Source organism: Artemia sp. Qi Xiang Cuo, chromosome 7 (assembly GCF_049724085.1).
Source record: "Artemia sp. Qi Xiang Cuo chromosome 7, ASM4972408v1, whole genome shotgun sequence".
Lineage (NCBI taxonomy): Eukaryota > Metazoa > Arthropoda > Branchiopoda > Anostraca > Artemiidae > Artemia > Artemia sp. Qi Xiang Cuo.
Genome location: NC_142800.1, coordinates 24,828,914 through 24,856,644, shown reverse-complemented (window position 1 = coordinate 24,856,644; position 27,731 = coordinate 24,828,914). Strand labels below are relative to the sequence as shown.

General features: G+C 33.3%; 1 protein-coding gene across 1 annotated transcript in view; it reads left to right on the top strand.

Annotated features, from left to right (window-relative positions):
* The window catches only part of hth (Meis homeobox homothorax), a 225,812-nt gene extending 202,661 nt beyond the window's left edge, over positions 1-23,151 (top strand). The window contains exons 12-14 of the mRNA XM_089092120.1: positions 320-378; positions 15,029-15,205; positions 20,269-23,151. Coding sequence (XP_088948246.1) covers positions 320-378; positions 15,029-15,189 — 220 coding nt within the window. The 3' untranslated portion in view covers positions 15,190-15,205; positions 20,269-23,151. The remainder of the gene's footprint in view (positions 1-319; positions 379-15,028; positions 15,206-20,268) is intronic.
* Positions 23,152-27,731: the final 4,580 nt, after the last annotated feature.

Here is a 27,731-nt window from a genome sequence, read left to right as displayed (position 1 = left end):
AACGCATCAAAAAAAAATTATATGCATTTTTTTGATGAGTCGGACAAAATTTTTGGGAGAGAAGTTCAAAATTCTGTATGTGTGGAATTGTTCTAAATAAATCTGTCTATCAATCTATCTGCGTATATTTCCTTACAATTGGAAATTTATACTATTTTTCCATTAACAATTGCACCCCAATTACAAGTGAGTTTGATTATAGTGATATATATACATATATATATATATATATATATATATATATATATATATATATATATATATATATATATATATATATATATATATATATATATATATATTATTAATTTTTTTTTAGGTTTATCAATGCAAGACGGAGGATTGTGCAGCCTATGATAGATCAGTCAAACCGAGCAGGTATGATATTTTTCTGCTTTTCACTCAAGGTATGGGGGAGGGGGTTCCAGCCCAGGCCCAATACCTGAAATCCTTAAATGCCTCATCTACCCACTTTTCTTTATTATTTTCCGTGTCTTTACATATAGTCTATATTATATCCCTAATTATATTAGGATTTCAACTCACCCAATAAATATATCAGCCCCTAAAGAAATTCCCTAAAAGAAATTGATTGTTTTTGGTCTAAGGTTGGAACTCCTTGTATTTCTTCTTTTCCTCTTCGAACAATATTTATTTGACATATTGAGCATTTTCAGTGACCCAGTGCTTGTTCTAGAGAAAATGAAATCCTTTAGCTTGATTATTTCTGTCAAGGAATGGACTGAGTTTTTTTACTGGTAGAATCCTGCCTCCTGCTCTGAGAACAAGCAAGGTTAAAGTGCGTCATGTTCTGAACTTGTGCTAATTAAAAAAGAAAGAGATTGTCACCTAAGGTTGAACTAATTTGATGGTGAGCGTAAATAAGAAAAGCAAACAGATTTGGCCGACTGTATTAGAAGTAGGTTAATCTTATCTAAGGGGGAGGGGTATATCGGCGCCTTGATGGAGTCAAATCGTCTATATACCCCCTAACCTTAGCAGACAAAAGCGAAAAATTAGTAAGATTTTATCTGTTGTCCACAAACATTTCTGCGGTTTCACATGAAGGTTGTCACGAAGTGGAGGATTCAGTATGAAAGTGGTCAAAGTTCAGAAAATTTGGTTTTCAAAATTCAAATTTCAGTAGATTAATTGACTCAACCTCGACAATGGTAAAGTGTTGCATAATAGATATTCGAAGAACAGTTTTAGCATCAATGCTGTAATTTCCAGCTCCCTCCCCCCTAAAAAAAAGACGTAGCATAACTGCATCTCATCAGCAACTATATTATTTATTATTACTATCTTTATAAGTGAGCAATAACTATGTATGTATTTATATATTTTTTTTTCTCGAAATTGACTCCATATTTTTTCTAAAAAATTGGCATCCTGGGATATTCTGGCCTATAAAACGATCTGGATAGGTTAGAAGTTTGAGAAAATTCGTTAAGAGCCTCAATTCTGGAAAAAAGATATTTATGTGAGCGACGTCATTTTTATATACATCAGTATTGCAATGACATTGTCACACTTGTGTGGAAAAATTGAAGATTTTCATGCATGGAGAAGTTTAAACAGCAAAAATTCGTAATTGCAAAAATATTTGCATTCCTTTTTGAAAAAAGAAAACCTTTTTGAACGAAACGAGCTATACAATGTCAGTAGAAAAGCCCAAAAAACGAAAATTTGTAATTATTGCAAATGATTTTTCTCTTTTTTGACTAGGTATTACAACGATTCAAAAACCTTAAAAAAGAAAACCAAAACTTTCAAGCTTAGTACATATGGTTGTTTGAAATCGGATAAGCTTCAATAATCTAATTTCTTTGGTAGTATATTATATATATATATATATATATATATATATATATATATATATATATATATATATATATATATATATATATATATATATATATATATATATATATATATATATATATATATATATATATATATATATATATATATATATATATATATATATATATATATATATATATATATATATATATATATATATATATATATATATATATATATATATATATAATATGCTACCTAATGGCTTGATCAAGCGAAATCTGGTATACTGCCGTCCATGCTTTACAAAATTTTTGTCAAGAAAACGCTGTATTTTCTCTCTCTAAAAAAAAAAAAAAAAAAAAAAAAAAAAAAAACAGTTTGTCCTTGGTAACTGTGCACTCTTAAAACAATAGAAGAAAATATTACGTCTGTTCAGTCCCTAAGAAATGAATAAAAGGATTGAATATTATTGAATGTTAAGAGTTATTGAATTATTAATTGAAAATTAAATTGAATTATAATAATTATTAATTCTATAATATTGAATATAAATTGTTATTATTTTTATTGAAAATTAAGAAAGGATAACTAATTGATGTGGAGAGGGCTGCCACTCTTTTGGGATTTTTCCCAATATCTTGGGAATTCGGCGTTGAGCCTAGAATCTAGAAAAGTATTTACATTTATCATTACCATCCGAAATTATATATTCCGAAATTGTATTAAATAAAATTTATAAAAAGGAATAGATTATATTAATATATACTTTGCTATGATTTAATGTCTTGAGATTTATTTTTAAAAATTGAAGATTTTTCTTGAGTGATTATTGGGATTTCATAAGATTCTCAGTGGCAGCCCTGGTGTAGGACAAATAGCGGACAGGGTTGACAGGAACGTGCTAGATTAGATTGATATGCCTTGAAAAATTCAGATGGCCTATAATTATAGAATTATATCTGTTAACTAAGGAACTTTAATGTGAAAGGTGGAGAAAGCATTAGAATGATAGTTCTGATCTCTGATGATATTTTAATGATAGGACGCACTCCGATCTCAGTTATTTTCTATCTAAGGCGCTATTCAGAAATGTTCGGTCTTAATTCTTTGAATACTTTCGCTCTGGATATATGTGATTTTCATAGACTTGCGAGTTATATGTTTTGCTGGAAATGCTGTTGTTCATGGTGGAGAGTATAATAGCTAGGTTGAAATTTGTTGTGAGAGGAGGGAGAGGTAAATATCAGAGGCAGCAATTTCCGAAAATGTAGAGGGAGGGTAAGAATTTATTCTCTAGATTGATTTTTAATTTATTCTCTAGATTGAAGAATTTATTCTCTGATGTGTGTATGGTGGAGAGTATTATAATAGCTAGGTTGAAATTTGTTGTGAAATGGGAAAGGGTGAATCAGAGGCACCAATTTCCGAAAACGTGGAGGGAGGGTAAGAATTTATTCTCTGGATTGGAGTGATTTTCATAGACTTGCGAGTTTATGTTCTTCCGGAAGTGGTGTGTGTATGGTAAAGACTATAATAGCTAGGTTGAAATTTGTTGTGAAATGGGGAGGGACAAATCTGAGGCAACAATTTCCGAAAATGTGGAGGGAGGGTAAGAATTTATTCTCTGGATTGTAGTGATTTTCATAGACTTGCGAGTTTATGTTCTTCCGGAAGTGGTGTGTGTATGGTAAAGACTATAATAGCTAGGTTGAAATTTGTTGTGAAATGGGGAGGGACAAATCTGAGGCATCAATTTCCGAAAATGTGGAGGGAGGATAAGAATTTATTCTCTGGATTGGAGTGATTTTCATAGACTTGCGAGTTTATGTTCTTCCGGAAGTGGTGTGTGTATGGTAAAGACTATAATAGCTAGGTTGAAATTTGTTGTGAAATGGGGAGGGACAAATCTGAGGCATCAATTTCCGAAAATGTGGAGGGAGGGTAAGAATTTATTCTCTGGATTGGAGTGATTTTCATAGACTTGCGAGTTTATGTTCTTCCGGAAGTGGTGTGTGTGTGGTAAAGACTATAATAGCTAGGTTGAAATTTGTTGTGAAATGGGGAGGGATGAATCTGAGGCACCAATTTCCGAAAATGTGGAGGGAGGGTAAGAATTTATTCTCTGGTTTGAATTGATTTTCTTAGACTTGCGAGTTTATGTTTTCCCGGAAGTGATTTGGAAGTATTTGTACGGTGTGAATTTAGAAAACAATTCTTACTTCATAACATACAGAATAATTTCTGTGTAATTTTCGTGAATTCGACTACTGTGAACACCTTTGGCTTAAAAGGACCAATTGATTACACATACAATTTATAGTAATGTGCAACTGATGTTCACCGGTAAATATTTGTCGCTTAAGATACTTCAAGTCCCATCTTGATCTTCAATGTTGAAGATATTTCTAAAGGTTGTAACCCCTCCCCCGAACAAAAATCCTGGATACGCCCTTTCGTCCTTATAATTTATTAAGAAGGGATTTAATATGTCTGGTATTTACTTGTGAAACATTGGTAAAAGCTACATTTCCTTTTCCTATAATGAAATTTTGTATTTATTCGTATGTGAAATTTCACGATTATCATAAAATGTTATTTGGATGTTATTTTACCATGAATGCAAAATGAAATCCTTTTTTTAGCATTCTTTTTTCAGCTAAAGATCACTCCAAAGAAAATTTCATATTGCTGAGAGATTTCATAACAAAAAGTCATTTCTTGGTTTGACAGGGCGAGAAAAATATTTGTCATTCCAAATTACAAACTAAATCAAAAAGCAAAAAAGAATATCTGGCAATGGTCAACAGGAAAAAGTGCTTCGCTTTGAATATTCGGAATCTCAAGTGATATGCAATTCCGAATATCTGTCGCTATAAATTAACAGTCCCTATCTCATGGCCCGAGTCTTTTTTTCTTGAATGGACGTGTAGTTTGATGAATTATGGGTCAAATGCCTACGAAATTCCCGGGTTTGGATTAAATTTGAATGTTACCTTTTGACTGTTTGTTTATAAGAAAATGGATTTGCTCTAATGAGGAAACTATTGAATTATAATATGGATTAGAAATATCAATAAGATCATCAATTTGAAATGTAATTTCAGATTACATCATTTGAAACAACTTCTCCTTACACCCGGGGAAATTATATAGCAATCTATAAAATATAGTAGTAAATAAAAGGTACTCCTGTACTGAACGCATTCTTTTATATAGTGCTAGTTTGGTTAATGATAATGAAATAAAATAAAATAGGATGAATATAAAATAGTTTAGAAACAAATTTGGGCTATATATTTGCACATTAGGGGTGGGGTGGGGGGTTAAAGCATAGCATATATTAAATACGTAACCTAACCTACCCTATGTACCTTCCCCCTCCTCTAAACCCCAAAAAAACAACAGTTTAAATATAGTTCTTGCCTTTGTTTATATCCCACAAGCCAGCGTAAACCTGTTTTTCATCACGCGTCTCGGTCTGTTTTATGACTGGTTTGCATTGCAGTATATAAAAGAGTGCGTTTAGTACAGGAGTACCAAATAAAATTATGTTATAAAGAAAATTATGTTATTCAAATGTACCTGAATACCTGAAAACGGAGAGTAGGACAAAAAATTCCCTTGGTAACGTTGGTCCGAAAAACTTCTTTTAATAATTTGAGCCTAAAAATTTATGTTTTGTTTCTCCGTACTTATCCGTTTATCCTTTGACGCACATTCCCCACCCCTCCGCAAAGATCGTGCCAATGTATAGACTTATAGGATGTCTAAAATCAAAATCACTTGTCTTGCAAAAAAAAAAAAAAAAAAAAAAAAAAAAAGAGAGAAATTATTGTTTGAAGTTACGAGGCTGTGTTGAAAATGGCAGGAGACATCTTCAACGCATCTGTGGAGACATCTTGACATTTAGCGGACTTCAACTATCGATACAACTATAGTAACTCCTATATAATACAACTATAGTATCCTTGTAATACACAGCTTCTGGAAGTCATCGGTGACTTTCACTCAATGGCGGATAGGGGGGTGTTGTTTGATTGCATTTATGTTGACTTTTCTAAGGCGTTTGACAAAATTTCTATCTCACTTCTGATTAAGAAGTGTCAACAATATGGGATTGGCTCTCGGACTGCTGCATGGATAACAGATTATCTAACACACAGAACCCTATAGGTTGTTGTAGGAGAAGCCCTATCAGATTCCACACCTGTGATCAGTGGAGTTCCGCAAGGCAGTTGCCTTGGGCCTGTACTTTTCTGCATTTTTATTAACGATCTACCGTTTGTTGTTAATAACTCGACTGTAAAAATGTTTGCGGATGATGTGAAACTGTACAGATCAGTACTGAATGAACAAGAGATTTCACTGCTCCAAAGTGACTTGGATGCTCTGCGTCAGTGGTGCATAGCAAACTGTATGTTCATTAACGAGACTAAGTGCAGCACTGTTCATTATCTTCGTAGACCTTCTCAACATTGCCCTTACTTCCTTGATGGAAAACGAATTCCAAGCGTTGAGTATATTAGAGATCTTGGGGTTTGCTTCAATTCAAGCCTGAAGTTTGATAAACCTGTGTCGCAGATTACCCATTGGGTAAACTACCAAATGTTGCACTTAAAGCGCATGTTCTCAAGATTTAACTTCCATTCACTCATATCACTTTATATTTCAACTGTTCGCCCAATACTTTAGTATTGCTCGTCAGTACGGTTTCCCCTTAACAAGAGAGACCGAGCAAGGATTGAAAAAGTTCAACGTAGGGCAACTAAACTCGTACCTTATCTGAGACATTTGCCATACCAACAGAGAATACAGCGACTACAGTTACCCAGTCTTCAGTTCAAGCGTAATAGAGGTGACCTAATAAATACATTCAGAATCGTTAAGAACATTGACAATATCACCCCATCTCACTTCTTCGCCTTCTCAGGATACAACACCACCCGTCAACACCAGCACAAAATTCACCCACTACGGCCACGTAGCCTACAAGATTAGGTCAAAACTCACTGTCCAGCCGTGTGTGCAAGCCTTGGAATGCACTTCCGTCAGAGACTGTTGATACTCTCACAATCCACACTTTCAAAACAAAACTAGCTTCTACAAATTTTCACAGTCGGTCCTTTCAAGATCCATTTTAAATGTGTTTTCATGTATATTTACAGGGAATTTCTGTTGTGTTTATATTTTGTAAAGTAAGATCTATCGTTGCCTTATTATGTTATTCCTTTAGTGCGACAAGCTTTTTGTATAGCTTACCGCTGTCGGTATTAATAAATAAATAATAAAATAATGAACATTTACCACTTGTCCGGTAAATCGTTTTCATTAGGGAATGATTTTGATTTTCCATGATTTTGAGACTGCTGCTCTGCATCATAAGCACCAAACACAATTTATGAATATTCAGTCCTGACATAAGGACGGTTGACGCCCACTTGCAGGAGGGGGAGGGGTCTAAACTAGAAAACCTTTTCTATTCCCTCGCTAGGAGACTAAAATTTCCAAAAGCAAAGAATTTCGTTAATATTCGAATGTTAATATTCGAACAGTATTCTGCATAACACTTATTTTCTAAATCATCCTCTCCTTCATTTGGAGGAGTTTTTGCAAGTTTGGCCTTCTGAAAAAATTCTAAGGGCATCTTTACGGAACTAAAAATGGTTTCACAAAGTTTCTTAGCTTCAAATTCAAAACTCAACAAGAAAAAGTTCAAAGCAAGGGGAATATTCGCTTTCGACGCTCAAGATATTTGAACCTATTTTTTACTCTTCCTGTCTCAGTGGTACAACTAGGTCCGAGAATCAGGTGGCATGCCAGGAGGAAAAGGTGGGAATTCATGGTCGATTGAAAAGACCCTCCAGAAGGATTCTTACAACGAATTTTTTTGCTTTACCCCCTCTCCCTTAGAGAAGTATTGTTTAACCACTTAAGGTTTCGACCTTGTGCATCTCCGAAAGAATTCACATTCTTGAAGTCTTGAATCGGTAAAATTGCAAACCTTTTATAAAATTTTGTTGATTTTTTTCACGCTTAAATTTCAGCTCGTTATCCCGTTAAAAAATTGTGCCTTAGTTTTCCAGTGTTTCATTTAATTTAATTTAAATATATATCATTTTGGTTGTTTAGTCAAGCACGAACTTCCAATGAATAAAAACCATTTTCGTTGCAAAGTTTCACTTTTTCAACCATTGCTTCTCCAAGAAACTTCGAATTTGGAACTTGGAGTGAGTTTATTTCCTGTTCAAACAAAAAGTGGAAAATACGATAGAAATGTCTGGGAATTGCTTCAATCCATAGAAGCAAAAACATTCCTTCTGCTTAAATTGCTTTTCTGTTCACTGCTTCTATTCGAAAGAATTACGAAGACTTTTGAAGTATTTACGATTCCCAAATGGAGCGACAATGAAATAATATAAATTCAAAGGAGAGTAAAAGAAAGGTCAGTGGCTAGGCAGGACCAATGGTACTATTACAGGGAATCGTGAGGGATATTAAGAATAACAATAACGTGTACCAAATGCTCTCGTTTTGTAGTGTAGATTTTCAATACAAAATCTCAAATGCAAGGAACGTAAAAGATGGATATATGATATATTAGGTTTCTACTAAACGTATAACGTTGTAACTAAACGTATAAAGTTTCTACTAAGCGTAGATATGGATGAAGGTATTCGAAAATGCTTTTTTTTAATGTGGTTTGATTTTGGTATGCCTTTACTTTCTTGGTCCTCTTTTTTCAAAAAAAAAAAAAAAAAACACGGGCCGAAGATCATGGGTGCAAACGGCGTAAATCTTCAGGAGAACCACGATATCTTTGTTTGAGGGGGAAGGGTCTGACGTTTCCATCGTCCAGGCTCAAATATCCATAATTTTGTAGATTTATATCTATAAGAAAATAAATTGGCTGCATTAAATGTTGGAAAATCTGGGGAGCTTACGGTTAAACAAATTTTTACGTAACGCCTGAATTGCAGATGCCATGTGGGGTAGAAAATGCCTGGCCCTGTTGCAAGTAGTAAAAGTAAGTAAAGGGTTGCCAATTGGACCCATTTTATGTCAAAAAGGACATAACGACATAAAAAGGCAAAAAGTGACATATTGTTGAATTGTGGGCCATAAAATGGCTAAAAAGGGAGATATTTTGTAAGTTTAGAACATAAACGAAATATTTTCCAATTAGATAAATATTTTGGTAAAAAAAAATGTCTCTATTCGCCAAAATAGTGCATTTTCTCGATTTTTTTTTGAACATTTAGGTTTTACCACAGATGTCGCATGTAAAGGGTTTTCTCTAAAGTAAGGGATTTACATGTTTATATATGTTTCGTGCTTTCGCACTAAGTCATTTTGTATGAATGTTTTATGCGGATTTTTTTTTCGTTTTCATTATATTTGATGTTAACTGTCCGCTTTGAAAGAGGTATACAAAGCGTCTTTTGGTCAATAATACTACTGTTAAAAAAATAAGCTCTAGTTTTTGCGATTTCAAGATGGACATATTTTACCTAAAAATGACACATTTTTGGATGCTCAGGGGATATATTCATGGACCGAAAAGTTGGCAACCCTGAGTAAGTATTAAGTAGTAATAAATATTGGGGCATTTAGTCAAGTTCAGTCCAATCTTATTGAGCCGTTTTTTTTATATTTAATTGTCTTTGACACGACATACTGGAAATATACTTACAACTTGAAATTAACAGCTTACAATTCTGTAGGAATTTTCGGGCAAAATGAATTGGCAGGTCAAAACCAACGTTTAACCAACCAAAAATTGGATAAAAGGGGTCATTGGATTTGTTTTCAATTGTCTGCTCCCTCCTTTTTCTATTGGACACTTCTTTTGTGCATAACATGATTTAAGAGGGGTTCTAAGAGAAGACAGCACAGTTTTTTGCCAAATGAAAACGGCACCGCTAGTGGCCCTGCTATGTGACTTCAGGATGGCATGTCTGAAAGAGGAATTCTCTGGAGTTTCCATGCAAATTTTTTTAAAAAAAAGAACACTTATCTAAAAAAGAATACCTATTTTAGATTTTTAATAGTTTATTAATAGGCGGTATTTCCTTATTTAAACAAGATTTTTTGCCAATATTATTTGTAACTCTAGGATTTTTTACCGACACATGATTGTTACGTTATAATTTTAAACCAAAAAGAGGTTTGATTCAGTATCTGGTTCATTGTTTTACCTTTTATTTTATTTTTTTCTTAATCATGCTGTTATAATAGTGCTAGTACAGAGTAAACTGAAGACGAATGTTATATTTTTGGCTAAAAAGAAATACTTCTATGCACTTAGATGCACCGACAACACAAAACGGTGTGCCTAAACTACATAAAACGGTGTTCTAAAGCATTTTGCTCCATTATCGAGTTTTGTCAATACCACGATTTCCATGCCAATTTTGTGTTTTTATTGGTGCATGAATAGACGGCTTTTACTAATTTAAACACGGTTTTACCATCTGGGGAACGAATTTTTCAGATCTGATCCGAAACTGAAACAAACGCTTCGCTCACACGACGACATTTTTTCATCGAGCGACCGCAAATCCTGGGGCCAGAACGAAATCTGACTCCCATTAAAACCAAGTTTTACTCAATTTTACATTCTCTTTTTCTCTCTATTCTTAATTTTTAACATTCCAATAAGCTAGAAGACAAAGATTTAGTGTTGGGCGATATTTTGATTGATCGATGCACTGACATATCGATATGTTTACTTTCGAATATTTAAATCGATATTTCGGATCCATTCTTGGGTCGAAACACTCTTGGCTTTGCCGAAGTTCAAAAACGAAAATCTTAACTAAACAGCGTTTTGCCTCTTTGTTTTCAAGCTTCAAAATAACATGAAATTAAACAATAAAAAACAAACTTTTTTTTACTTAAGCTAGCATTAGGTCGATAAGTCAGATAATTCGAACGCAATATGTATGCATGATTCATTGGATTTAATATATTATTCTTCTTTTTCTTGGCCATCTACGAGAGCTTTTTCTATTTTAAGATCTTTACTGCTGGTCGTTCACCAGTAGATGGCGGGAAAAGCCGATAATAGTAAAAAATTTCCCAAATATGATCTGTAATATCGATATTTATGTTCGGATATAGATATTTACTCGATATATCGATACCGATATCCAATATCATTCAACACTGCAATAAACAACCTCTTGGCGCTCTTTTTTTATTTAAAAGCCTACAATTTATTTCCCTATATTTGTTTTATACTTTTTTCCATTATGGAGCTCCAGCGAATGTATGACAAATTTAAACAAGTATTCTAGCTGCTACAGAATGGCCATAAAAAATTAATGTTCGCATGGTATCTCTCCGTTTATTCTGGAGCAAATTCTCTCGTCAAAGTGCATGGCAGGCCACTTAGCGTTTTAGGATCGCGTGACCTCTAAGACAGTTAGCTTAGCGTGGGGAAACGGCCATTTCCATCGGTTTCCCCTCCCTAGCTTGATTCGAAAAAGAGATTTTTAAGAAGCAGTAAATGTCTAAGGAACACGTAAATTCATATTGTGGACTCAGGATTAAAATCATGCTTAATGATAGTTTGAACGGATAATCTTGTGTAACTTTGTGAAAAGTGTTAGAAAGAATGTTCGGAATTTTAAATCTTTTTTTGGAAAAAAAAGTTTTGATGTGAAAGTTGAACTTTAATAAAGTAAATTGAGAAGATGGATTATCAGCTAAATTGATAAGCATGCTCAACCTCAGTTTAAAGTTTAAACTTAAGAATTAAAGTTTTAGTATCAAACTTACGAATCCATTGCTTTTTTTCGTTGTTTCGTTTAAAAGAAAAGCTGGAAAAAAGATTTAATTATTTTTTTTTGTTTATATATTAGTGAAATTACACTATATCCAGGAAAAATAAATCGATAACTGTTCTTAAATTCCATCTTGAAAAATTCTATGTCAACAATTGTACCGCTATTGTAATTATTACCGCCGAAATGGTAATTTTCATAAATTTCCATTTTTTCTTTTTTAGCGAGGGGAAGTTTACCTTACTGAAAGGTGCTAAGAGCTACTATTTCCTAAACCTGCATTTTATATCAGGCTAAAGATAATTTTTTTCCAAGTTTGACTATTTCATCTTTGCTATTTTATTTAATCAATAATTATTTCCCCTAATTTAACAAAAATACATTCAATTTCTTAATTGAAAGCTTAATAGTTTTGCATATTGTAATAGAATAAGAACATTGTTAAATGATGTATTAAATAAAAAGTTTGCATCAATCGCTTGATTTAATGCTGTTCATGATTTTAAATGTTGAATGCCAACTTAAAAATTATTAGAAAGCTAAAACACCAAGGCAGGGACGTATACAGGATTTTTTTTCGGGGGGGGGTATAAAAAACTTAAAAAAAACATCATTAATTTGTTTATATTCATTTTTGTTACGTTTTTCGAGTCGATCAATCATTTTGGGAGGGGGTAAAAAACCCTCCCCCTGTATGCGGCCTTGCATTAAGGCTCTGCGGCTTTTCTCTGGGCTATTTTATAGTTTATTAGCATTTTCATCGATTTAATAAAATTCATTCAACTTCTTAATTTTTTTTTTTTGCTTTCTGCCCATCTTCCAAGCCCTTTTATTTAAAGCTGCTTAAGTTTTTAGTGTCTCTTTGAAAGTTATCCTATTTAACAATCAAAAGCAGCTTTTTATCTCTCTACTGTATTTTTGACAATTTATAGTAAGTGTTCTTATTTCAATAAAAAGTCATTCAACTTCTTAATTTGAAAGTTGGATGTCTTGTATATTTTATACATCGTCTAATAAGAAATCCATTTTCGCATTCTTAAAATATCCCATTCCCTTTTAGGGATTTCTTTCTTTCGGTCCATTTTCCAAGGCGGATATCCTTATTTTTGGACTTTGAAATTCCTCTTCTCAAGATTTCCAACGACTAGTCTAAATGAGCAAAAACTAAGTTTCCGGTAAATTAAAGTTGTTCCTTTCAGAGAAATTCTAAGTGTTAAAAAAAATCACCCTCCTCAAGAATGAGCAAAACACAATTTCAAGTAAAGCCGATGGAATTGGCCTTCAAATATTGTATATCACTTTTTAAAAGAATTAGAAAGCGTAGAATTATCTAGTGTGCAAAATATATTTCCTGGTGTTCCCCCGACTAAAATGCGAGGTTTTGGGTTAATTTAAGGTAGAATTAAAAAGAGTAAGGTAGAATTAGAAAGCGTAGAGTTGTTTAGTGTACAAATTATGTGTCCTGGTGTTCCTCCAACTGAAATGCGAGGTTTTGGGTTTATTTTACAAAAATGAAATAGATTAAGAAAAAAAAATGTTGAGAAACCAAACGAGGTTAATTTTCAGCCAATAAAAAAAAAAAAAAAAAAAAACTGAAAAACAATGCAGACATTTTGACAAAAAATTTCGCTAAGACCTCAGAGCTCCAAAAAAAGAAAAGGCAAAATGGTATATACAAAAAGAAAAAAAATGGTAAACTGAACCGAACCAGTGAAATGATTGAAAAAAATAAACGAAACAAATGCAAGACCATTCGAAAATCAGATTGGGTAAGGATTCAGCAAGGCCTTATCCAGGATTTTTTTTTCGGAGGGGGTTTTACTCAAAGACTTTTTTTCGAGGGGGGGGGAGGGTTCACACAGAAAAACCCCTCAAAAACCGCATACAAAATTTGTTTATATCCATTTATGTTACGTTTTTACGAGTCAAACAAACATTTCGGAGAGGGGGGGGGGGTCAAAAACCCCCAAACCCCCCCCCCTCTGGGTACGGCCTTGATTTAATGTGTCGTCTTTATTTATGGATTTTTAATTTCAATTGCCTCCCTGAAAGATTGTGGTTCTCTTCGTTTTTTGTTGAACTTTAAGGTGATGACAATAAATTGATTGAAACGCAACCACTATTTCAGAATGGAAACTCTGATTTCTATTGAGCATTGGAATAGGAATTTGTTTAATATTAAGTTTTTTTAAAGGCAAAAAGTTAGAACCGGCATAGAAGTTCATTGACAAAAATCTTCCTGAATGTGAATAAATAGCATTAAGTCTGTTAGATTTTTGGTAAAGTCAATCTAAAAATAAATAAAAACTATTAAATAAAGATTGCAGTCATAATAAAATAAGCAAAATAGGAGTACAGGCTAATGCTAGGTCCACATAGCTGCATTTTTGCGCAAAAAATAAGGACGCCTTTGTGTTGTACATCAGGTTTCATCTGTTTCGCAACAAGTTCATCAGTAAAATAAAAAGAATTACCTGGGAAAATCGTAAACAGCTCGAGATTTTCGGGGAATGGGGGCTGACCCAAATTCCCCTATGTGAACATATACCTGGAGGGCATAGAATAGGTCTAAGTATCTTTTTCTGTAGAAAGTTATTTGCAAATTTTACTGTAAGCTGTCAAACTTTGTAGGGCTATTTTAAAAATGTAATGACTTTAAAAATGTAAAGATTGTTAAGACTAAAGTATACATACTTTATATACAGAATTTGCAGTGTGTAAAGATATTATGTAAAGGACTTTATATAGATGCTTTATGAGGGAAACACAAGTAATGAAGATTGTCTAAATACTAGGCGAAAGCTATTACATGACGGACCAAAGAGTAAGAGGAACTTATAAGAGTGGGGACTAGCGGCAGTGTCAGAAACTAAGATCAGACACTTATTACTACGTCAATTTCGCCAATTATACTAATTTCGCCTTATTGCCAAGAAATCTTTATTGCTTATTGTTGAATGCTGATTTTTGAATTAAAATCAAGTTACCATTAAGCCATGGCTAATTGAAGAAAGCCAAGACAGATAGTCTGAGTGTGAGGCAAAACTGGCATAAGTCTTTTCCAGGATTATATAAAAATTATGTCATTTTCACTTGTTGATAAATACTGTATCATCCATCCATCCTAGGGTGGAACTAAGGGTCATTCAACAATAATGTTGAATGTTTGTTGCCTAGAAATGCCAAGAAACGCCAAACACTAGGCGTGGCTGGTGCCTTTTTTGGTTGACACCATCGCCAGTTCCCACTTTTGTTACCTACCTATAGTCTTTTTGACGGACTTTATGCATAGCGGATAATCCTAATCCAAGTTACAGCATCCCCTTAGTAACGTCTTAACACTTAGATAAATATATACGCCAAGACGAAACTTTTATTAAGCTTGTTTTGTAATTTTTTAGCGTTTACCTTGTTCATAATTTTTTTTCTTGCAGCATTATACCCCGCTGGCCCCAGTGCTGCCTATAGTCCTGAAGCAGGAATGGGGTACATGATGGATAGCACTGCAGCTGCCGCCATGATGCATCGAACACCAGAAGCCGCCTTTCATTCAGAGTACCATTACCCGCCTCAGTATTATGGACACCATTTGTAGTCCACACCGTTTTAAGGTACTTTTGATCATTAATTTAACGTTTTGTAACGCCAATTTCATTAAAGCTTATAATTTATTGCCCTTCTTCCAATGCATGCTAGTTTCCACGGCTATAACCCATAAATCTTGGAAACACATTTAAGCATTTGCGCTTCTTGAGGACAAAATTAATGTATTAAAAAATAAACATTTAAATAGCGCTTAAAACCTCCATAATGGTAACGGCGCTGTAATATATACTACGCTAATTGCTAAACATTATATAGTTGGGTTTTATGTCCGCTCTTTCATCCATCTTCAAAGCACTAGGACGTATGAGGGAATACAGGTATGGGAATTGTAGCAGAGTTGCCACAGGTGGTGTATTTGTACTATTTGTAGTACCTTTTTCAAAAATTATGCGTGAAGAGTACTTCTAAAGAAGATAGGACCAAGGGTGTCGTCTGGGGGGATATGGACCCCTCTTGTCCCCCCTCCCAATAAAATGTTGGAGATTCGCCCCTGGATAGGACTATTTAGTACTTTTTGTTAAAGTTACTATTTTTGGAAAATCTTGTACCTTTAATCTTGTAGTCTGGGACCTCTTGTACGAAATATTTATCAAGACAATACTAATCTTATCTTCCAGTACTTTTTTGCCACTAAGGTAGTGAGCCTCATAAAGTGAAGTGGCAACCCTGTTTCGAAATTATTTAAATTTTTCGAGCCGGTTAGACTGCTCAAAGTGCTTAGACTGTTATTACGTTAAACTTTTATTAGATTACTCACCGGTAAAATATTTTAATAAGATTATGGAAATATAGAATACATAGATTTTATTTATTTTTATCTTTTCCGAATTTTGGAAAAATAACAAAGTATTCTACCTTTTAAATGGGGCTAGAAATAATTCTAGAATCACATAGAAGTCAGTTTTTTCAGCAGTAAACAGAATAATAAAAATTGCAAATATAGTTAAAAGTTATAATATTTACAATGAACTAAACAAATATGTAAATACAAATAATATTAAAAAAAAACTTATAAATGAAGCTTTTAGTAATAATCAACCTTAATGTCTCAAAATTCGGTATTGATTCGTTCTTATTGATCGATAGTAAAGAGAGAAGCTTTGAGTAGGGCGGTTGGAGAAGAAACGTGGGTAGCGGTTTTTGCCTTAGGTGACTTAGTACTGCATTTAGTTGTTAGCAGTTGTTAGTTATTAGTGTTAGTTGTTAGCTGTTTAGTTGTTAGTAGTTGGTAGTTGTTAGTGTTAGTTGTTTAGTTGTTAGTGGCAAACATTTAGGTACTTTCAGCAGATATTACGCGGTAAATAGAGAAAACAAAAGACTTAAGGAATTAAAAAATACGCTTTAGTTACCGTATATTTTTCCTTACAATTTTCCAAAAAAAGATCTCGGTACTTGGGCATTATATGGGCATTTCTAAAAAGTCAAGTTTGGTTAATGCTAATGAAATAAAATAAAATAGGATGAATATATAATAGTTTATAAACAAATTTGGGCTATATATTTGCAAATTAAGGGGGTGGGGGTTGTAATTCATTGCATTTATTAAATACGTAACCTAACTTAGGTGCCTTCCCTGCCCGAAACCCCAAAAAGCAACAGTTTAAATATCGTATACACAATGAAAACCACGCTATGCATTCCATTACTTTATAGCGGTGTCGTGAATTAACCCGTCAAAAACGGGTTTTTCGTGACTAGATTCCTTGTAACTGCCCATATAATGGCCAAGAACCTAGATATCTCAGTATCTTCTGAAATAATTTTTTTTTTCTTACTGAAAATGGCCACAAAACAATATCTAGACCGGGTGTCTAAACTTTAAATAATGGTAATTTCAATTTTTCATTTAAGGTAAAAAGGTAATAGTCTGTTAATATGGTAATTAATATGGTATGGTATATGGTAAATTAAAGAGGATATGCTTTCTTATTAGCTTGTAGTATATTTGATTCCTATGTTTCTTTGCTTTATTAAAACTATTTTCTTTTTCTTTAAATGAAAACCCCGCAAGGCTGGTTCTCAAAATCTATTTAGTCAAGACAGATAACAAAAAGGCATGATTTACCTAATGTCATGCGTATTTGGAATGAGAAACCCCTTAATGCAAGATCCAAGCCTCCTTTTAAGGGCATACTAATTGTAATAGTATGAAAAGCGGCGAAAAAGTCTCACAAGTAACAGGTGCGATACGAGTCCCACCGTCAAAGTTGAATAGCAACGGCTCTCTTTATGGAAGAAAATTTTTGAATAGCATCACGATAACGAATATGCACCATCGTACCCCTTTGTCCAGCTTGTCATAAAATCACGATAGCCTTCACAATAGCCAGTGATGAGGAAGCGTCAGCGCATCATAAGGTTTTTTTTTCTTTACATTTTGCGCCTATTCAGTCAACATTGATCTTTGTAAGTGCCGAATTGTGAAGAGCGACACTTCTCAGGAACCCCTGTTTAATATACAACAGCCTCAATTAATGATGAGTTCTTATGATGAAAAAGAAGAATTTCTTAGCAAAATTCCGTTTTTTAATGGCACGTCTTATTTTGAATGGATCTTTGATGTGACAGCCTTTTTGTAAATTTCTTAGCAAAATGCTTCCATTTTTACGAACCCAGTTCAATTTTTTATTGTTACCCTTTTCATTGTAGAAAAAAGATAGGCTATATCGGGTATGTACTACCCAAAGAGAAAAAAAGGGAAAAGGATTTACGTTAACACAATCACGCTACTTTTCGCTATTTATTCCATTCTTACATTTTTTAAATGACATTATAAAAACCTTGGGTGACTCCGGATTACCGGTCAACTCTGACCGTAAATTTTATAGAATCGATTTTTTTATATAGCCTTTTAAATTTTAAATAGCTTTTATTTTTTTTTTATATCTGGTACTACCTAATTGAATAGAATCGATTGGCATAAAGGTATATTGCATAGAAAGGAGATATGTAGATGATGATCACAACTCACAACTTAGCAAAAGTGTTACTTCATAAAAAAAATTCTTCGATGCCCTCAATTAAAATTAAATTAAATGACTTGAAATGAAAAAGAAATGTTTCTTAGAATTCTTCCGTTTGGCGGGACCTCTTCTTATCATTTTTATTAAGACATATTGTGTCGGAAAAGATGTGACAGCCATATTCGAATAATAGTTATTTTTTATTCAAATATTACACAAAGAACGGTCATATTGGATAACCACCTTGCCCTCAAAAGAATTTTTATTTCCAGGACGTCTTTTAATATCACCCTCCCTTATACTTCTTTTTTACTATTTCAATTTATAGGGATGCTACATAGATTGTGTTACGCTTTTAGAAAGTGACCTTTTTAGTCTTTAGAAAGTGACCCATGTTAGCTTTGAAAAAAGGAAGTGACCTCTTTAGCCCTTAGAAAGTGACCCATGTTAGCTTTAATTCTTGAATTAAAAAAAAATATTCGCTTAAACTATGGTGAAATTATATCGAGATACTTATACTAAAGAATCATTTGTATTAAATACTATAGTAGCCTGAAATGAGATTGATACACAGGCAATTTTGCGACAAAGGGAATACTATACAGTACACAAATACATCGAAACCCAGTAATCAGGAATTGCCCATCTAGTATACTAGATGCCTTGCGTTCGAGTCCCTCCGGCGCAAATTTTAGTAGCGATCTCCATTATTTCCTTTTTAAAACTTAATTGGTGTTATTTAGAACAAGGAAGATCTAAAAAAATTTTAAAGTCAAATTTGTATGGATTATAATCGCAGTAGCCCACTTGCAAGTTCATAAACCTAGTCTAAGCGACGTTAAATGGGGTAATTGGGAAAATGTCAAATTCGGCGAATATAGAAGGAGTCGTAGTTACTTTACAGTTGATTGTGGAGTACCAAGTAAGCTACTTAAGTATGGTCCCACTTTTATTCTTGAACTCATATAAGACCATAGATAGTTTATTAAGCTCAATAAAGTCATAAGGGTTCAAAATAAACTACATGAAAAAGAAAAGACTAAATCAAGGAAAAAAATCAAAGTAAAACTGCATACAAACACTTAATTAAGGAAGAAAAAAGACAATTATTCGAAAACAGATATAGCTTACGCTATTTGTCACTGGCCTTTACAGCTTTTTTGTGGATTTCAAAATATCTAGAAATTCAGTTTTTCGGAAATGTCGGGAAAAAGATGGTACGCGGGAAAAAATTATCGCAGCATTTTCTTCAGTTCAGTATAAAAAATAATAGAAATAAAATTGAAAATAAAAACTATAAAAAATAAAACAAAATAAGAAATATAAATGAAAGTCTTTTTTCGTGTGAGTATAAAAAATAATAGAAAATAATATAATATATATATATATATATATATATATATATATATATATATATATATATATATATATATATATATATATATATATATATATATATATATATATATATATATTAAATAATTTCTGAGACCACACTGGCTAATCATGATAAACAAAAATCGCGAAGAAAGGAAGAACACGAGGATAATTAACAGCCAGTGAAAAAATTGAAAAATTATGCAAATATTTCGGTCAAGACCTCCGCTTGACCGTCCTCAGTGCAGAATAAAACTGATAAAAATATAAAAACCAAACCTTAAAATAAAAACACCAAACTAAAATTGGACGACCCTTTCCTAGTAACGGTGAAACCGTTACTAGGAAAGTTACCCTTTCACCGTTACTAGGAAAGGGTCGTCCAATTTTAGTTTGGTGTTTTTATTTTAAGGTTTGGTTTTTATATTTTTTATCAGTTTTATTCTGCACTGAGGACGGTCAAGCGGAGGTCTTGACCGAAAAATTTGCATAATTTTTCAATTTTTTCACTGGCTGTTAATTGTCCTCGTTTTCTTCCTTTCTTCGCGATTTTTTGTTTATATATATATATATATATATATATATATATATATATATATATATATATATATATATATATATATATATATATATATATATATATATATATATATATATATATATATATATATATATATATATATATATATATATATATATATATAAAAATACAAGTTTTTGTTTTCCAGGTGAAGTAGTCATGTAAATGAGAATCCTGTACATACTTGGACAAATGAGCTTAGCTACAGTTATGGCCCGGGACATCCTGGAAAATGCTCAGTCTCCGTATCCCTAAGCCTGGGCCATGCTGGATGCAAAATCTGTGATGTTAAACCTAAGAGGGAGGAGACAGTGAGGATATTAATTCAAACTGAACGTGACTGCGTGCTTGACTGAAAGCACGCATATAAAGACGCATACTCTTATTGTAAGAGAACGCACAGCCTATGCGCAATGTTAAGAAAAAGGATCACGGAGTACCTCAGCCGAAATACGTATACGTTTTTGTGGAAACCAAGTACAACCATACCGGAGCTTAAAAATTTTGTGTGCTTCTACAGGTGCTACTAATTGTGTCGATCCTTTTTTTGCAAAGAGCTTGACAATCCCCGCCCCAAACCCCTACCCGTATTTTGGCCGTGTGTGCTATAGAAGCAAAGTGTGCGCACGGTGAAACCCGCGCGCGCTTTCAAGTGTGTAAATTTTATTGTTGTTGTTGTTGTTGATTGTATTATCTCAAGGTCGCTCAGCATAGCGCACGGTATTTCTCTGGCTTGCCATGACAACCTAGAATAGTTAGAAACCTTTTTTCATATTTTTTTTTTCTGATGCTTTTATTTTTTTTGTAACTAGAGCTATATAGAGTTTAAAGGCGCCATTAAGAAGTTTGGATATTTTGACCTTCCAAATTCAAAACATGTTCAGCGCAAAAAAAAGGTTTAAGCAGTGACAATTTCTATTTACTAAAATATACGGTGTATGTCAAACATACTATGGTTTAAGCAAAAAAAAATTACGTATATATATATATATATATATATATATATATATATATATATATATATATATATATATATATATATATATATATATATATATATAGTGTATATATAATGTTGACTTTTGTGCTTGTGCTTGTGTGTTTGTGTGGTGCATCCAACCCAAGTTGTGACAAAAAATATATTTTGATTTTGGAGGGTCGTGAAAGTATTTCCTGAAATGAAACTGCCAATTGATTGCACATAGAGTCGGCAAATACTGATATTACACGGATTAGACGTCCACATAGGAACTTATTTAGGGGCTAGGCAAAAATTTGAAAAAAGACAAAAACAAAATAACACATTTTCAGAATTTATCGAAAAATGGTTTAAACCCCTCAGGTTTGGGTGGGTATGGGTCCCATCCCCGCGTTCTTTTGTATGTGCCTCGTATAGATAATTTAATGACAATACAAAACTAGGATTGTACAGGTTTACAGTCCTTTTTGCGTAATGCTCTGAACGAGCTACTTTCTAAATTTTTAGAATATATCCCGTTTACAGAATTAGGAGAGCAACCGCAACAATCAGTTAATCAAAATTTTTTTTTCCGAAAATAAACACTACACTAAAATTAATTTCAATTATTAATTAATTAATAATTTATGATTTAATTTTTCAAATTTATTATTTTAGTTACATAATTATTATTAACTACTTTTGTTTTTAATTAATTTTTATTTATCAATTATTTTCATTTATTAACTGTGCCCTCCACTTTATTTAAATAAAATAAAATTTTTAAAAATTACAAATTCATTGTAAATGTTAGATTATTTATATGAAATTTTGCGCCCCTAAGATTTCTGCGAGCAGGGCAATTGCTCTGTCCCTTCTCTAGAACCGCTTCTGTATGAAATAAATTTCACAAAACCATAATAGATTCATTCTTGAATCAGAAGAAGAAAATAACTTTGATCCTTTTTTAAGGTCTCCTGCCCCAAACCCAACTGCTAGAGATTTCATTGCCTGGAAATATACAGAAACAAATAGGTAATTCATAATATTGGTAACATAAATAATGTAAATAAATAATAGAAAAGGCAAGTAAATAATTGGAAAAAAACACGTTATGGGTTCATTTTAGTTGGTTTTACAGCTATTTTTGAGACAGATGTGCGTAACTTTAAATTAAGAACAGTTTGACGTACTTTTTATTCTATGTAAAACTACAAATTTTGAGTTTTTTCGTATTTAATTTTAATATTTTATTTTAATTGCTAGTATTTTATTTTTTATTAGAAGAATTGGAGCAATATTCTTTTTTACAAAAAAAATATTTGTTTTCCTTTTCCTATTTTAAGGACTGTCCTTATTGAAGGTGTTACATGCCTTTCTATATTCAGACCGTTAATGAATTAAATATAGACGGGGCGGCATATGAAATTGAAAAGCGTCTTATAGTGATCGGTGACCCTAATATTGGGACCGCCTCTAGATTCTCATGCTTAGTGAGTTAGTATCCCAAGTGGGTTTTACTCAGTCACCATTGTAAATCCGCTGGATTTTACTTAGTCACCGTTGGGCATTCCATTGTGTTTTACTCCGTGCATTTCAGCTATTCAAATGGTTTAAAAGTTTAAGCATTTCTTCTCAGTTTCAGGCTAATGCTCAAATATTCCGTCTATATTTAATTTGTTTATATTTAGTTGAGAACTTAATTTGTTCTTACTTGACTTAATCTGTTCTTACTTGGGAACTTAACTTAATATATTTAATTGGGAATTTAATTTGTGAATGTTCGACTAAGACCACGCCTGCAAACACAAGTGTCTTTATTCAAGAATTTGTTTGGTTGTTCATGCAGTATTATGCTCATTATCTAGCGAATATTTATTGTTTCTAACATATTCTGAGGTTGTCAATATGTATGTTCTGATTCAAACAGTTTTTTTTTTATGTATAATGTTATTAAGTCGCTATGATTTGAATCCTCTAAATTGTATGCTGTATAAATTTATTCCTGTGCGTATAAACTAGAAAAAAACTTGTCATGATAATTTCTATGAGATTAAACGAAAACCGCGATAAATTAAATTTTCTTAGTACATTTAATCTGTCACAGTAGACTAAACCAGTGGTGTGAATTGGGGGAGGGGGCCTATGCCTCCCAAATTTCGAAAAATGCCTTTCTTGGTACTTTCATTAGAAATTGAAAAAAATTGCCCCCTCCTCCCCTAAGTTTTCGTGCATTGACACCACGGGGTAAAAAGGTAGCGTATGATAAGAGACTGTTATGGCCTAGAATGGCCTACCATGCATTGTGGCATACTCCTGACCGAAAAGCCACGAAATATATGACCTAGTAATCATCTCCTGGTTTTCTATGATCGGGGTTTCACTAGTTGCAGATAGGGGGATTTACCTGGTCAGTTCCATTTAATGATTGGCAGTGATTTAGAGAAATTCCTTAGATTTTTCAAGCGTTGTTCAAATTTTGGTTGGATCTCTCAACACCGTGCTGGGCTGCTAGTACGAGCATCGAGTCAGTCAATGAACAAACTGTGGATTCATTCTTTCATAAGACAATGATAAGCCAATGTATGCCAATGACAGAAATCTGTTATCTATTTTATCAGACAGATAATCGTTTTCCACAACTACTTTGAAAATGAAATCTTCAATACACTAATCGAAATCCACTTATCACGAATTTAGTTTTCAAGGGTAAGAGTCTCAACCAGACGAGAAACATTAGCATGAACCCCCTTCCCTCTGCTCTGTCCTCCTTTTAGTAAAATGGATTATTAGTATGGAGCAGTTGTAGCAAGTAGGCAAAAAAAAAATACAAACTGATAATAAGGCCTAATAAATAAATTCTAATACATTTTAGCAGAAGCACCATTGGGTTTTCTTCAGCATTAACAATCGATATCGCAAAAACAAGAGATATGAATAATAAAACAAATATATAAAATAAATTTTTCATTAAAAGTTTTTTAGGTGTGAACACTCAGAAAGAAAGAGTAATTAAGGCAAAATAGCATTAAACAATGCGACGCCAAAACTCTGAACACAAATCAGAAACAGACGCTTGTTAATCATTTCAGATAAAAGAGAAAAAAAGAGAATATATAAAAGAGAAAAGAATGAGGCGCCATGGTGAAGCAATAGGAAACGTTTTATCACAGTTCGGTCCTTACGTACCAGCATTTGTGGTTGTGCCCAAAACTAAAAGAGTTAGAAAGCGGTCATGAGTAGAAAGCATAGTAACGTCATTGTTTGACCTTATTTCAGAAGTATATTTACTTCATAAAAAGTAAGGGGGTCGGCCCTAACTTGGACAAATAATTAATTTCTGTTATTTCCAAGTTTAAAATAACTACTAAAACAGCCAAATTCTGACTTTAGTCTTCTCGGCATATCTTTGTCAAAATTTCTTTAATTTTATTTCACCCAAGTTTTACAGATTTTGATCTCAATCCTTTAAAATTTTACGTTTTCCATCCAGTTTTCCCACGTGGTTCGCTTTTTAAATAACGACAGGAAGTTTTACGGGCCATTTTTTCAAAAATCAAGATATGTTGAAAATGAATGAGAAAAATTACTTTGAAACCCTTTTTAACGGTTTTAAATCTCATTACGGTTTCAAATGCCCAAACTCCAGCTCCTTTAGCTGGAAGATTACGTGGAATTATTTTCGTACTGTGTACCGAAGTTAAGGCACATTTCTCAGCTACAAAAGCCCTTAAAACTGCTTTGCATTTAGAAGCCGCTTTATTCATTCTTGTGATATTAGAAACATTTAAAATACCCGTCTTCTTCAGAGAATGGCGATATGATGGCTATTAAAACGTACTACGTTGAAAGAAATTCTACTTCCTATCGCTTGCTATACTGTCAGAACTGCTGGGTTGGTACGAATTGGTCAAGGTAGACTCTGGTGTCCGACAGGGATGGTGTCCTACATTTTAGCTGTCTCAGAAAGAGTATTCCAGGTAGCATGAGATCCGGTTGAAGTCTGATCTGAATGATGAACTGAATAGAATTCGAACACTACCAGATTTACGAAGATGATGTGTAGAATTGTCGGAAACAGGAGTTGGATTAGTCTTGAGGGCTGCAATAACACGCAGGCTATATACAGGATTTTTTTAGGAGGGGGGGGTATTTTTGTCCAGGGATGGGGTTGGGGGCTACAAAAGCATTACAAACGCAGTAAAAGTGTGATTATGTGTATTCTTGTTACTTTTTTACGAGTCGGACAAGTTGGAATGGGAGAGGGGAGTCAAACTGGGTGCCCCTTCCCCTTGGATACGGCCATGAAGAACATCACTGTGTAACTGAAGATAGCAAAAGGCACACATGGAAACACAAAGTAGTTTCAAATCAAGAAAAAGTAGCTTCAAATCAATATATCTTAGAGCTCGGTATCACAAGGGCAGAAAAAATTGACATCCATACAGTTGACTGTAAGAGACACAAAGTTACATTTTGGGGGAGGGAAAGATTCGGGGGGACATAGACAACAACAAACTACTGGTTTTTCCTCGTAACGGTAACTATAAGGCTATTAACATAAATTAAGAACGAAACTGCCCCTAGAATTAAGCCTTGTGGAGCACCTAAATATGTTGAGATGGTGAGCAGAAAAGAGGATCGACGAAGATAACCCTTCCAGACAAATAGCAAACCAAGCACAAGCATTCCCTGTCATACCGTAACTAAATAATTTTCAGAGAGTAAGTATAATTTTGTAAAATGAGAGTAAAATTTAGTGGGTCGGGGAATTGAAAGCTTTTCGGGCTTCCAAAAATATAGCTGCACATGTCAGACCAGAATCAAGACCCAGTAGAAAACTGACCCTGTAGACCCAGTAGAAAGATCAAGTAGAAATTTAGAAAATTTAACAGAGCAGCAAATGCATGTCCGTTGAATGCTTTGTTCAGAAAGTTTCACTACCTTGGTAGGTATACAGTCAGGGTGTTTCAAAGCACAGGATGGCTCGCCCCCAGCTCCTCATTGCACTTCCTGGCTGAAGGGCCATGAAACGGAGATCAACACCGCCGTTATGGAAGGTAAAGTCCAATGCCGCATTCTTTATCTTAATATCTTTTTTTTTAAATAATAAAGTGACCATAACTGATCTTAAAGCTTATATGTTGATGGTAAAAAATCAAATAAAAATAACTATTACAAATCTTATTAGCGATTTTACACAAGAATGAATAAAAAACTGAACAAAAAACAGATACACAAGCAAATTATAATTTGCTGTAATTGTAATAAATAAATTAGAAAGTAATGGTCATGACTTGACAAATAATTAATGTAATTAAGAAGTACATAAAATTTCAAAATCAATTCAGACGACTCAAAGCTTTTGTTCAATATTTCTTGAATTTCGTTTGTCGCTGTTTTCTTCAGACTGAATTTAGAATCCTGTAATATCTAATATTTTTGAAAATATTTTGTCCTAATTCTATCATACAGAATGCGCCCAAGGGCGCATCTATAATTTTTTGGAGGGGGATTATTTGTTTTAACTTTATAAAACGTACCAAAATATTTGTTTACATGCATTTTTGTCTTGTTTTTACAAGTAGGACAAAAATCTTGGGGGGGGGGGGGAAAGCCCGTACCCCTACCCCTGGATATAGCCTTGCATAGACCACATTTATTCAAATAACACAATTTTGTTGAGCCTGTGTTCAATATGGCTGTTCTCTTGCAAATCCCCGCCAATTTTGACGGACATTTGGCAAGGATTGGAAAATTGGGACGACTTTCCAAGTGATAGCAATTATTACCCATTTAAACAGCAAACGTCACAGGAATTAATTTCAGGGGAAGGGCATTATTTAGCACAACATGGAGTAGAACACAACAAATATATGTACTATATAGAAGATATAAGGCATTGTAAGTAAACATCCCGAATTGGTAGCATGGACACAAATACTCCACCTTTGTCTAAGTGCCTATTGGGTTCCAGTAATACGGAAAAGTAGTGTTTTAATGTTCTTCAGTTTAATGACTGAAGACAGAAAAACACCTTTGAAGAAAATAAAAGTACAAATTGCATATATATATATATATATATATATATATATATATATATATATATATATATATATATATATATATATATATATATATATATATATATATATATAGGCTATATGTATATATATTTCACTCCCGAAGACATTCTTTTTTCCATCCCAACTAATTTCAGAGAGGGGTGGCATTTTCAAGGGGATGATACTTATGGGATAGGTGGTCCAAATTAAAACAAAAAAGAATATCAAAAGTAGGTGAATGGCCTGGGAAACACAGGAAACTGTAGAAAAAGTAATAAAAATCTCAAGACTACAGGAAATAGGTCCCAAGTACCCCTCCCATTTTGTAGATATTTGAAAGAGATCCATCCCAAGAACTACGTTTAACCCTACATTCAGTAAGGAAAGATATTAAATTAATTCACTACTTACCCTTGCATATTTCAAATTCTAGGCACGTCTTATAATTCAAGCAAAATGTGATTTAGTTAGGTTAGTAAATTAATTGCGAAACAAGGAAGGTGACAGCCAGTTTTAAGCCGTTCCGACGGTTCATTTACTAAGGTGAAGTAATTACTAACAAAGTAATTGCCTGATTAATGAGGAAAA